This window comes from Girardinichthys multiradiatus, chromosome 20 (genome assembly GCF_021462225.1).
Source record: "Girardinichthys multiradiatus isolate DD_20200921_A chromosome 20, DD_fGirMul_XY1, whole genome shotgun sequence".
NCBI lineage: Eukaryota > Metazoa > Chordata > Actinopteri > Cyprinodontiformes > Goodeidae > Girardinichthys > Girardinichthys multiradiatus.
In genome coordinates this window covers 20823932-20837670 of record NC_061812.1, presented here as the reverse complement: position 1 = coordinate 20837670, position 13739 = coordinate 20823932, and the positions used below count along the sequence as shown (strand labels likewise).

Below are 13739 nucleotides of genomic sequence, written 5' to 3'. Positions count from 1 at the left end.
GACATTCTACATTGATTCTTACTGAACTTTGGCTCTTTGGCAAAGAACGGACACAACATTTAGTCTCTAGATGTACAAAAGATGAAAGAGGTATAACTAAAACATGAAGTTGCAACTGAACAAAATGTGCTGCTAAGGAAAATGCAACTGCATGCTTTACTTTCAGATTTGTTTCTGCAAGATATTTTAAAAACGATCGAAAAACAATTCTTTCCACTTCAGAATCATATGCTACTTTGTATTGATCTATTGTACAAAATCCAAAGAAAACACAAAATCTTGTGGTTATGTTCTAAAATGTGAAGGAAAACCTGAAGGCGTATGAATACTTTTGCAAGTCACAATATCTGCATTTGCCTCCCTCGCAAATATCTACAGAAGGGCTGAGGTGCATTTATATGGAAGCCTTAGTTTCCAATGCGTCAAGAGTTTACGCTGATAAACGTTGACCACTGCTGAGAACTACGCGTGGTTGCATCACATCCTGAAGGGAGCCGTTAGTAACGCAGAGATCTGTGTATGTGGTTGTGCTTGTATCTGTGAGAAACAGAGAAGTTAGATGTAGCCACAGCTTCGCCAAACATTGCTACATTTAAATAAGCGTGGATTCAGCAGCATAACCTGACCTGGGATTTCACAGGTTATTTGTCATGAATGCAGACATAATAAAGCGAATGCAAACAAAATAAAGCAGACATTAACACCCCGACATCAAGAACCGCAGCAGAATTACACGGCAGCAGAAATCAGACAGATATCGTTAAGATATCAGTGGATCCTGAAGTTAGACACTTTTTAAAAATGATTTAGAGTAATATTGCATACGTCTGTATCTCAATATTGGAAACAATGGAAACATAAATAATAAAGGCCATCATAAAACAGAAAGTAGTAGGCAACATTACAATTTTATTTCTTACAAAATCATTCACTGATTTTTGTATTTCTATTAAACCCTGAGTTTTTAACCACCTATGATGTGCACTAAAAGAAACAGCTTCAGTCTCTTCTGTACAAGTACAAATCATAAACAATGCAGCAGAATTATCACAAATATAAACTTAGCATAAAAAAAAAAAAACATTTTATGGCTTGTGATGGATAAAAAGAAAAACTGCAGATAAACATGGAATGAAACATTTGTGCAATATCAAAACTGTCCATATAACTTCCGGAAATACTTAGACAAATATAAGGCACTTAAAGAGTCATCCCTGAACCTCACTCTGATGAGAGGTACACATCAGAATGTACCTCACAATTCAGCATCTATTTGCCTTTTCCAAGACATAGTCATTAAAAGCTTGCAAGATAAACACTTGATTTTCTCAGTATAATCAGACGTGTCAAAGGCAAGACATAGTTTACTCTTCAGACTTTCTGTTCCTGACTAGATATGCATTAGCATTTTAGTAGAGATTCATCAAGAAATTGATTGGTGACCGATATCGGACAATTTTGCAGCTCTGGCTGGTGATTAGCAGGTCGGAAATTCAAAAACCAGATCTTTTTCCGAACTCTCTCTGTGTACATGGTATTATAGAGTAAAGAACTTCATTAGGTGAATAAAAATGAAGTCGGCGGAAGTACAAAACGTATAAAAAGCTATTTAAAAACTAAACTATTTTGCATGACATGCTGGGACAGAACTGTGGTTCATTCAGGCTGTGGGAGAGAGCAAAACATTCAGCTGATAACAGGAAGCCTGAACAGAGTACCACAAAGTTGCTATGATTATCCTCTGGAGCCTTTTACCTCCAAGTGCCATGAAACAAGCTAGATTTGGACATTTTTGCTGCATTTTGGAAATCTAAGAGTTAAAGTACACTCTCTAGAAAACACTCAGAGAATACTGTTTTAGTAATGGTAGCCATGCTGCCATTATAAGATTACAGAACACTGTTTTACAGTGACTGCTCTCTCACGCCCGAACTGTGATTTCACATTTGCTCCGAACATAAATAATTAATGACTTCTCACAGCAGATAGTTAGGGAAAAAAGAATGCTTTTTCAACTATTTTTATTTTATAGTTCTTAAAGAGAAATTAGAATTGGCTAAAATCAGTATCACAGCCCAGCACTTTGCCATTAGATTCAGATCGGTGCATCTCTGCTTTTAAAATTTTACTCGGTAATTTTGAGAAACAAAACCAAAACTTTGCAGTAATGCTGTTTATGAGTGAAAGATATCTGGAGTGAAAAGCAGCTGTTTTAAGCCTTTTAAAAACTGTCCTTGTAGCCCTCATATAAAAGCACTGATCTAATCAAGTATATCAACTTCAAAAGAGGCACTTATTCTCAGGTTTGGGGATTGGTTTTCTTAAAGGTCAACATTTTTTATAGGCTATGTGCTGAATTAATGTGAGACTGATGGCACACATCCCATTGTCAGATTATTTTTGTCACAACTCACAGCTCTGCTGTAGTTTCAAACACACACATACATGCAATGTTTATCAACAAATACTGGACCAGATACCTTGGTTGGTTTAAAACCCTCTTAATCTCGGTTGAGAGTGAAAACTGATTTTCTTGACCTGAGAGTTGTCACCTTTGGTGGCGCCATGCTCCACAACCAAAAACCTTTTCTTTAATATAGTAAGTAATAAAATTCTCTTCTCAGGATGCATTAGAGTCTGTTTCCTGCTTCCCAGACATGATGCACAGAAGGTCCTCCTCTCAAGTCTTCTAAAACCACCTTCACCACATTTCTTCTTTTTCCTCAAAAAAGTCCCACCATATGATCAATCTGCCTCATGTAGACACTCTTTAATGGCAGAGCATACCGGCGCTCCTCTGGAATTCTGTTACACTGCAGCGCAAGATGGAAGAAAGAGTGTAAATACAGAGTTCCTACACAATCTTTAATGTCAACATTACATGTGTTTCCACATTTAGATTACTTAAATCCTTGGACGGACAGACAGAAGGATGGATGGATAAATAAGGAAAAAGGAATGGGCAATAACATCTGGAAATCCAAATATTCTACATATTTGATTTTCTATTTCCATACTAATCCACACCCTGGGACTAATGGTTTTTCTGGTGTTTTCATTTTAACTAATTGCAGCTGGAATGGTTGTAACTGTTAGTTGTACTTAATGAGGATGATAGTCTTACGTTACTGATGTTGCTTGGAGGCAACTGGTTGTTCGGTTCTGGTTCTGCCAGCACTCCCTCTTCGCATGGAGACAAATCGTTCCACTGTTTTTCCCTGAAGCGCTTGTCTATTGGCACAACATGACCTTCTGTAGTGAAGATGTACTTGTTATCGGACTGGTGCAGTGGGTTGTTCTCGTCAAACAGCTGCAATGCAGATGAATAGACAAAATAAAAATAAAAAATCAATGCATTTATTCAAAATACTGTATGGAGGGCAAAAACCTCTCACAATAGTAAAAGCAAATGACCTCTTGGCATGTGGAAGGTAATAATGTCATGATATTTCTTCCAAAAAAATGTTTATTTTAATTCTCCTTCATACACTGGAGATCTGCTGCAATAATAATAATAATAATAATAATAAGAGTGAGACCCAATTTAAAAACTGTCTTAAAAGAAGACCCTTAACCCTACGTTTATGTATGTTTACATTAACTTGGCTTTTCATCAAAGATTAAAGTAATTCCTAGATTGCAAGTCTTCCATTTTATCACTAGAGACGACTAAACCCTACGCCTTTGTCTTTAAAGTACACTTCAGCCTTAAAAACCAAAACAAATTACAAAATATGTTTTGCTCCTGTATATTTCTATAATTCACAGTAATGCCTCAGCTTGGAACTTACAAGATAAAGGTATTTGCAGGTTTCACTGAGGAAAAAGCTTTCCATGCGATCTTCTTTGGATTTCTCCACAACATGGTGGAGTGTGGCATATCCGCACCTGAAAGAAACACACCACAATTCAGTGTAAAATAAACAACTACATGTATACATGTCCAAAATAAGCAAGACATGAAACATAAGTATGAGATCCATACCTGACTTTAGCATTTTTTTCAAGGCTCTGGAGGATATCCATTCCAACATGCAAATAGAAAGGATTTTTTGTCGCCTGTGAGAAGAAAGTGAACACGAAAAATTACTCTCAACTGCAAAACAACATTCAGCCACAAATAATTAATGCTGTCAGTGTTATTACCTGGTACAGCAGGTAGGTCGACTCCACAAGCTCTGGTCTTAAAGGGTAAAATAACACATCGGGAGCCTTCAGTTGCCAGTTATATCTCTCCGGCAGAGCCCCAAAGCGCTTCCAGATGGCATAGTAGAAGGCGTGCAGGCAAATGGCATCATCAATATCCCCATTCAGAACCTATGAGTTATGTGTACCCTTATTTTAGTTTATGGCAACAAAACATTTTAACTAAAATTTCTCTTAGTAGAAAGTAAACAACCCCACCTGCAGCCCAGGAAAAAAGGCCTGAAGGGAGTCGATCCAAGTGTTCATTATCTCACCGCTAAACATGTTCACATTAACATAGAGAGGTGGGTCACCCTCGCCTTCATTGCAAGACTCTCGCCTGCAAAAGAAAAACAAAGGGACAAGATTTCACAGTATTCAGTTAAACAATGTTCATCTCCAAATAAAATATTATTAGAGAAGCAGTCAAGAGGGTCTTTGGTTCTTTGGAGGAGCTACAAAGATCCACAGCTCAGGTGGGAGAATCTCTCAACAGGTCAACTACAAATCTCACCTTAGTGGAAGACTGGCAAGGAGTATTCAATTGTTGAAATAAAATCCATAAGAAGTTCTGGTGAAGGTTTGCTACAAGCTACATAGGATAGTGGCCCCAAACCCCAGTGTTCAGGACCCAATGTCCTGCATGTTTAGGATGTTTACCTGATCAAAATGATTGCATGACATCTTTAGCATACCTTTAAGTGTTACAGAAGCCTATTCATCTCTTCACTTCAGTCAGGTGTGGAGGATGCATTTCTTTAACAGTGATAGGGACATTAGTCAGATGTGATGGGAAGAACGATGAAGCTAAAATCAGGACGATCCTTAAAGAAACCCTGCTAGAGGCTACAGAAAACTGGGGTAGAGGTTCACCTTCAAGTAGGACAACGACACTGAATATACAGCCAGAGCTACACTGGAACCGTTTCGATCAATGTAAATCCATGTGTTAAAACAGCCTCGTCAAGTCCAGTCCAAACCCAATGAGAATCTGTTTTAAGACTCTAATATTTCTGTTCACAGAAGGTCTTTGTTCAGTCTGACTGAGCCTAAGCTATTTTGCGAAAAAGAATGGGCGATGTTCCATCTCTAGATGCGCAAAGCTTGTAGAGGCATACCTCAAGGACTTTAATTCCTCTATTTGGCCCTTCCCTAACAAACATAGATCATTTTACTATGATATTTTCACATTACTGCAACCTAATGAGAACCTTAACAATGCAGTAGAAAATCGAACTGTCCAACTCATTCAGTTTGGGACTCACCCTCTTCTCAGGTGGTTCTGGATGCTTTCATAAGCAGCTTTAAACATCCGGTAGTCCTCGTTCTCACCAAAAAGGATGTACGATTTAAGCAAATACTCATAAAAAGAGTCCATTCCAGCTCCAAGACCACTTTGCTTGCCGACCCACTGGCCTGTTTGGATATTAATAACATTTCCTGAGGAGAGAAACCACAGAGAGACGTTTGCACCATTGGCAATATCAGGCAAGAGAGAAATATTAGGCAGGCATAGTGAAATTAAAAGTCCTTCACACCAGTTGGAAGCTTTCCTTACCCAACAGACCAGTTTTGTTGCTTCTCAGATTCCACAGAGCTCTGACGGCTCGCCTCGCCACCCATTCAAACGTTGAATCCCCAATCAGGCGGCTGAGAATGCCGAACTCCACCAGTAGGGACCCAGCTCCTGCAGTGCACGTCTCATTGACGCTGTCCTGAGGAACCCCGGTCTTCAGGTTCACCTGCATGCAGGACACAAACAAATGATCAGTCTGGATCTTGCACACGGAGAAGGGAAAATTTCCGTTCGAATCGCAAGAGTGATCCCACTTACCCTGGGGTAAGGAATGCCCGTGCTGGTGTTCTCGAAAGCAGGGAGCAAGCGCACAGCCAGGTCGTGAGCCAGATGCAGAAGCTCGTTATCATAATCTTTGAAGCCCACCTCTCCAAATGGGTGTTTCGGGTCAGTCAGCAGAATATGTGCTGAGATAAGGCTTCCAAGGATTCTGTAAAGATAAAAAACGAACATAAGAATTGTATACCTTTCAGATAATACAGAGACACAGAGGCATGTTTATGTTTTCAGTGGATTTGTACATTTGAAATAATGTTATCAGAGATGCACCAAGATATTTACCGCTGACCAAAATTACACGATTTGCTGCTTAATCAGCCCTGACAAATAATAATATACACATAATAACGACAAATTTAAATTTATTTGTTTAAAAACAATAGTAAACCCTGTTCTACAGCAAATGCTCTCTCACACACGACATGATGTCGCCTCTGCTCCTAATATAGATAATTAATGACCGCTCAATCCAAGAAGGCTCAAAAGAAAATATTTTTAACTCTGTCCTTTTATCAGTCAATGCTTCTTAAAAGCCGATAATTGAAAATTGGCCACAAAATGTCGATCAGTGCATCTCTAAATGATATCCAAAAAGCAAGTATGAGTTACACCACCAAGGGAAACAAGCCACATACAGAAAAGCAGGAAGCTGAATAACCCAATCATGTCCAAAAATGCTTAAAACGTGATCATTTGAAATATCACAAATTGCTGAGATTAATGCCCTATCATGTCTTAGCGAACACAATATTTACTTTTCTAAACTGCAGTAAGAGAGAACCTTAAAATGGACCACAAGCTGGACAGTTTTTGGACAAATCTGAGGTGACATTTGTACCTGATGTTTGCCTCGAAGACTTGCACTGTTGAGTCCTTATCAAAAGACACGGTATCTATAACCAGTCTGACGGCTCTCTGGAACTCTGTCACATTGCCAAGCACCTGGTAAAACAAGACGCCCAGTTTACCACAGTTTATTTTGCATTATCTTTCTGGTTTGTTTAAGATTGTGAATGCTGCTGCTGGGGTTAAAGGAAAGGCCTTAAAGGCCAACCTTTAGGCTGATACTCAAACACTACATGGCTGATTCAAAAGAGGGTATTTTTTTTAAAGCAGCAAAAGACCATAACTTTAATAACAGAGGCAGTGGTAAACACCCTTACACAGAACCTGTCACTAGTGACTGGCAATGTTGGGATAAGGGGGGAAAAAAAGCTCATTAAGCACATAAAGCTCGGAAAGATATCAGATTTATATTCTAATTATATTCTAATTTTGTATTTTTATATTATTTCCTGTTCAAACCATCTTCCCAGAGGTTTTCTCCAATAAACAACACAAAAACCAAGTAGAAACCAACTTACTAGTAGGGTGTCTAAGGTGTCAATGAGTGTTAGTGAATAGTTCCCCAAGACGTCATTAATGTTGATGTTCGACCTAGAACAACAGGTAAAAGGTAAAAGTGGAAACACTTCCTCAAGACATCACAAAACAGAAAGTACATTTTGTTGTACAGAGTGGTCGCAATCTTATGTTTGTGGAAGACATGTAAACAGTCTTGTGAAGTCTTCATAGTCACACAGTTTGCTTCCTTTTGGAAATATGCAGCTGATCTGAAAACAAAAGGATCTTATCTTCATTTCAACTGCTAAATATTGCTCCAACATCTCTATAGAGATATTGCTTTCCTTCTAACGTTACTCTGTAATAGAATCTGACCTACATTAAGCTATAAACGATGCTGAGGAGTTTTGTAAAACTGTTCAGTCACAGTCTCCCAAATGTGCAAAACCAAATACATTTATAAAAAGAATGTGTGCTGACCTGTTTATGGATCACTTTACTTCTGTACCAAAAAGTTCTTAATTTCTAACGAATACATTTCTTCATGAAGGTTAAATGACAGTCAATGTACTTTTTCTTAATTGAAAAGTCCTTATTATTAGTTTGTTCAACTAAAATGGAATTAGGAAAACCAGACTTTAAAGCTTGATTTAGTGTTACTGATCTATTCATCAAAACATCAAATTTTTAAAAAGTAAGGAAATTTGTTTTTGGACGATATCTCTTAGTTTTGGCAATAAATCTTATACCACTGGAAGGCCTGTTTATTTTCCTTTAAAATGGTGCCACATTTAAGGAAAATGCATTTGTGGGTTGAGCAGCAGACTTGAGTTTGTGGGTTGCACCAATAAAAAAACTTGCCAAAACCTCTCTGCCAAGAAGACTCGTTATTCCAGTGAGGGAATATTGAGTCTTGTTTCGTTGGAGGTGATCTCAAAAAAGAGAAACATTGACATTAGGCTCTGCAACCTAATATCTCCATTAGAGACTGGACTTCATCTTCCAAGATGTCACTGCTGAGCTCCACAAAGCAGGGTTTATCAAAGACTACCTCCAGAATTTGCAAGTGAGGAGGATGTACAGGTCCTTCTCAAAATATTAGCATATTGTGATAAAGTTCATTATTTTCCATAATGTCATGATGAAAATTTAACATTCATATATTTTAGATTCATTGCACACTAACTGAAATATTTCAGGTCTTTTATTGTCTTAATACGGATGATTTTGGCATACAGCTCATGAAAACCCAAAATTCCTATCTCACAAAATTAGCATATCATTAAAAGGGTCTCTAAACGAGCTATGAACCTAATCATCTGAATCAACGAGTTAACTCTAAACACCTGCAAAAGATTCCTGAGGCCTTTAAAACTCCCAGCCTGGTTCATCACTCAAAACCCCAATCATGGATAAGACTGCCGACCTGACTGCTGTCCAGAAGGCTACTATTGACACCCTCAAGCAAGAAGGTAAGACACAGAAAGAAACTTCTGAACGAATAGGCTGTTCCCAGAGTGCTGTATCAAGGCACCTCAGTGGGAAGTCTGTGGGAAGGAAAAAGTGTGGCAGAAAACGCTGCACAACGAGAAGAGGTGACCGGACCCTGAGGAAGATTGTGGAGAAGGGCCGATTCCAGACCTTGGGGGACCTGCGGAAGCAGTGGACTGAGTCTGGAGTAGAAACATCCAGAGCCACCGTGCACAGGCGTGTGCAGGAAATGGGCTACAGGTGCCGCATTCCCCAGTCCTGGGCTACAGAGAAGCAGCACTGGACTGTTGCTCAGTGGTCCAAAGTACTTTTTTCGGATGAAAGCAAATTCTGCATGTCATTTGGAAATCAAGGTGCCAGAGTCTGGAGGAAGACTGGGGAGAAGGAAATGCCAAAATGCCAGAAGTCCAGTGTCAAGTCAGTGATGGTCTAGGGTGCCGTGTCAGCTGCTGGTGTTGGTCCACTGTGTTTTATCAAGGCCAGGGTCAATGCAGCTAGCTATCAGGAGATTTTGGAGCACTTCATGCTTCCATCTGCTGAAAAGCTTTATGGAGATGAAGATTTCATTTTTCAGCACGACCTGGCACCTGCTCACAGTGCCAAAACCACTGGTAAATGGTTTACTGACCATGGTATCACTGTGCTCAATTGGCCTGCCAACTCTCCTGACCTGAACCCCATAGAGAATCTGTGGGATATTGTGAAGAGAACGTTGAGAGACTCAAGACCCAACACTCTGGATGAGCTAAAGGCCGCTATCGAAGCATCCTGGGCCTCCATAAGACCTCAGCAGTGCCACAGGCTGATTGCCTCCATGCCACGCCGCATTGAAGCAGTCATTTCTGCAAAAGGATTCCCGACCAAGTATTGAGTGCATAACTGTACATGATTATTTGAAGGTTGACGTTTTTTGTATTAAAAACACTTTTCTTTTATTGATCGGATGAAATGTGCTAATTTTGTGAGATAGGAATTTTGGGTTTTCATGAGCTGTATGCCACAATCATCCGTATTAAGACAATAAAAGACCTGAAATATTTCAGTTAGTGTGCAATGAATCTAAAATATATGAATGTTAAATTTTCATCATGACATTATGGAAAATAATGAACTTTATCACAATATGCTAATATTTTGAGAAGGACCTGTAGTCCTGACCTCAACCCTACTGATCACTGGGATCAGCTTGGGCCAGAGTGACCAACACAACCACATTGGCTGACATGTGACAAATGCTGATTGATGAACAGATTTGGAAGCAGTTTGTAAAATTTCAAAATTCTCTTCATTATTCCCCAGCCCTGGTTCTTGCAGCACTCTGCATGCCAAACATATTTTCTGCCTTAATACACCTGATTTAAATTGGTTTAGCATACATTGATGACAAATTGCTGAGGCAGTTCATGCCTTTGAGTCAGGTGTGAAACATCTCAAACATCCAGGTCAGTGTACCTTTAGGAACTGTGTTGCGGAACATTGAAACAGTCTGAATGTTTTGTGTGGACCATGAACTCCTTGGTGCCTGGGCTAGCTGATATGATGCACTTCAAGCTTATTTGCCTACAAACTTAAAAGGCAAATCTGAGTTTAGTTAAAATAACAGAGGGGTAAAGATCAGGACTGGACAGTTCAGAGAGTGACTCACGGGTTCAGCACGTCTGGACCTCTCCCCTCACAATCGATGGGATTAAGCTCGTCCTCTGGAAAGGCATATGTCATGTAGTTCTCGTATCCAAAGTAGAACATTTCTTTAGCCATGTCTTTCATTTTTGCCCTCAGCGAGTCTGGGAAGGAGCTGTACCTCCGGACGTACTCGTCCCTGTTGCCATCGAAGAGGTTCATGTAAGACCTCCTGGGGGAATCCTCCCCGATCTTCGCACAGGTGGACGCCGTCTCTTCATACTTGTGGCCCTGGATTCGTTGAGACCAAGTGCTAGTGATCGAGTCGGCCCCCTTTTCCTCCCTAAACAGCAAGTCTAATTTGTGCAAATTAAAACCGAGGTGGAAGTTGAATCCAGAGCTAACGTCAAGTCCCAACCCGAAGGCTAGCCAAAGAACCCAGTTTACAGAGAGTCTCAGGAACACCAGACCAACTACTATTGACCTCCATTGCATCTTTGCCCCACGTCGATCTTAAAGCACATAATCGAAGTCCTCATTACCTCCGAGATGTTTCCGAACACTTAGACCGCTGTTTGTCTGGCTAAACTACAGGCAGGCGGCTCGTACGATGGGGATTCCTCCTCACACACTTCCTGTCAACAAACCAACCCATCCCAGATCCGAGGATCTGATTGGCTAATCTTGCCTGTCGTAATTCATTTGGAAAGGTGGGTTCATTTGCTGATTGGCTAAAACGAGACGTCAATCTTCGCGTTGAGTTTCGTGGCACTCTGGAGTAACGCACCAATGAAAATAGGCCACAGGAGTGAAACTGTCACCGGTCGAAACATTACAGGTCCTTCTCAAAATATTAGCATATTGTGATAAAGTTCATTATTTTCCATAATGTCATGATGAAAATTGAACATTCATATATTTTAGATTCATTGCACACTAACTGAAATATTTCAGGTCTTTTATTGTCTTAATACGGATGATTTTGGCATACAGCTCATGAAAACCCAAAATTCCTATCTCACAAAATTAGCATATTTCATCCGATCAATAAAAGAAAAGTGTTTTTAATACAAAAAACGTCAACCTTCAAATAATCATGTACAGTTATGCACTCAATACTTGATCGGGAATCCTTTTGCAGAAATGACTGCTTCAATGCGGCGTGGCATGGAGGCAATCAGCCTGTGGCACTGCTGAGGTCTTATGGAGGCCCAGGATGCTTCGATAGCGGCCTTTAGCTCATCCAGAGTGTTGGGTCTTGAGTCTCTCAACGTTCTCTTCACAATATCCCACAGATTCTCTATGGGGTTCAGGTCAGGAGAGTTGGCAGGCCAATTGAGCACAGTGATACCATGGTCAGTAAACCATTTACCAGTGGTTTTGGCACTGTGAGCAGGTGCCAGGTTGTGCTGAAAAATGAAATCTTCATCTCCATAAAGCTTTTCAGCAGATGGAAGCATGAAGTGCTCCAAAATCTCGTGATAGCTAGCTGCATTGACCCTGCCCTTGATAAAACACAGTGGACCAACACCAGCAGCTGACACGGCACCCCAGACCATCACTGACTGTGGGTACTTGACACTGGACTTCTGGCATTTTGGCATTTCCTTCTCCCCAGTCTTCCTCCAGACTCTGGCACCTTGATTTCCAAATGACATGCAGAATTTGCTTTCATCCGAAAAAAGTACTTTGGACCACTGAGCAACAGTCCAGTGCTGCTTCTCTGTAGCCCAGGTCAGACGCTTCTGCCGCTGTTTCTGGTTCAAAAGTGGCTTGACCTGGGGAATGCGGCACCTGTAGCCCATTTCCTGCACACGCCTGTGCACGGTGGCTGTGGATGTTTCTACTCCAGACTCAGTCCACTGCTTCCGCAGGTCCCCCAAGGTCTGGAATCGGCCCTTCTCCACAATCTTCCTCAGGGTCCGGTCACCTCTTCTCGTTGTGCAGCGTTTTCTGCCACACTTTTTCCTTCCCACAGACTTCCCACTGAGGTGCCTTGATACAGCACTCTGGGAACAGCCTATTTGTTCAGAAATTTCTTTCTGTGTCTTACCCTCTTGCTTGAGGGTGTCAATAGTGGCCTTCTGGACAGCAGTCAGGTCGGCAGTCTTACCCATGATTGAGGTTTTGAGTGATGAACCAGGCTGGGAGTTTTAAAGGCCTCAGGAATCTTTTGCAGGTGTTTAGAGTTAACTCGTTGATTCAGATGATGAGGTTCATAGCTCGTTTAGAGACCCTTTTAATGATATGCTAATTTTGTGAGATAGGAATTTTGGGTTTTCATGAGCTGTATGCCACAATAATCTGTATTAAGACAATAAAAAACCTGAAATATTTCAGTTAGTGTGCAATGAATCTAAAATATATGAATGTTAAATTTTCATCATGACATTATGGAAAATAATGAACTTTATAACAATATGCTAATATTTTGAGAAGGACCTGTATTTGGTGAAATTTACATCGAAGACAAAAAAACTGTTTAAACACAAATGTGTACACGTTTGACTTAATTTTAGACGGCATGATAAAAAATGCTAATTTTTTTAATGAAAATAATTAAACATGTACCTCAAAAAAAAGGTTTAGACACACTTTCTCATTCAGTGGTGTCTCTATTTGTATTACTACCTATGGGAAACCCTTCAAACCGTTTACCCAAATCTTTATTTAACTGATTAAGCTTGGCTAAAAATAAAGCAAATGTTTTTAAAGTAAGAGTGACCCAAATGGAGTTCCTCGAGTTTTACTGAGAAAAAAAAAGAAAATAAAAATCAGTCGACCCATCCTACTAAAAAAAAAAAAAAAAAAAAAAGGGGAAACAATGCATTTGCTTTTAATAAGGCACACTAACAAAGCCGTTTTTATGATTTGGATATACACTGATTTATATGAGATATCTTTCCCCAAAAATGACTAAAATATTGCATGTATAGTTTGTTCAGCAGGTAACACAAAATTAAAAAAACAATAATTTTGTGGCTCACCAGCTTTTTCAACTTGAGGATTTTGTCCCATGAGGCAAAAGGTTTGCTTTAGATGTTCGGGATTCTTGTCACCACTTGGAAGTTGTTAATGCACTCTTGGAGTGATTTTGATAGGCTGGCCAGTGCTGGGAAGGTTCACCATTGTTCCGTTTTCTCAATTTGTGGATAGTGGCTCTCACTGTGGTTCACTGGAGTCCCAAAGCCTTAGAAATGGCTTTTAACGGTTTCCCAGTTGATAGATGTTATTGACTTTCCAT

At 40.0% G+C, this 13739-nt stretch overlaps 1 protein-coding gene across 1 annotated transcript; it reads right to left on the bottom strand.

Annotated features, from left to right (window-relative positions):
- Positions 1-889: 889 nt before the first annotated feature.
- Positions 890-11145, bottom strand: edem1 (ER degradation enhancer, mannosidase alpha-like 1). The gene is made up of 12 exons (XM_047348871.1): positions 10521-11145; positions 7405-7477; positions 6879-6982; positions 6020-6191; positions 5744-5927; positions 5451-5625; positions 4405-4525; positions 4147-4317; positions 3986-4059; positions 3792-3888; positions 3125-3310; positions 890-2813 (listed from the first exon to the last, which is right to left on the bottom strand). The coding sequence occupies exons 1-12, from the start codon at positions 10988-10990 to the stop codon at positions 2724-2726; spliced, it is 1917 nt and encodes a 638-aa protein (XP_047204827.1). The 5' UTR covers positions 10991-11145; the 3' UTR covers positions 890-2723.
- Positions 11146-13739: the final 2594 nt, after the last annotated feature.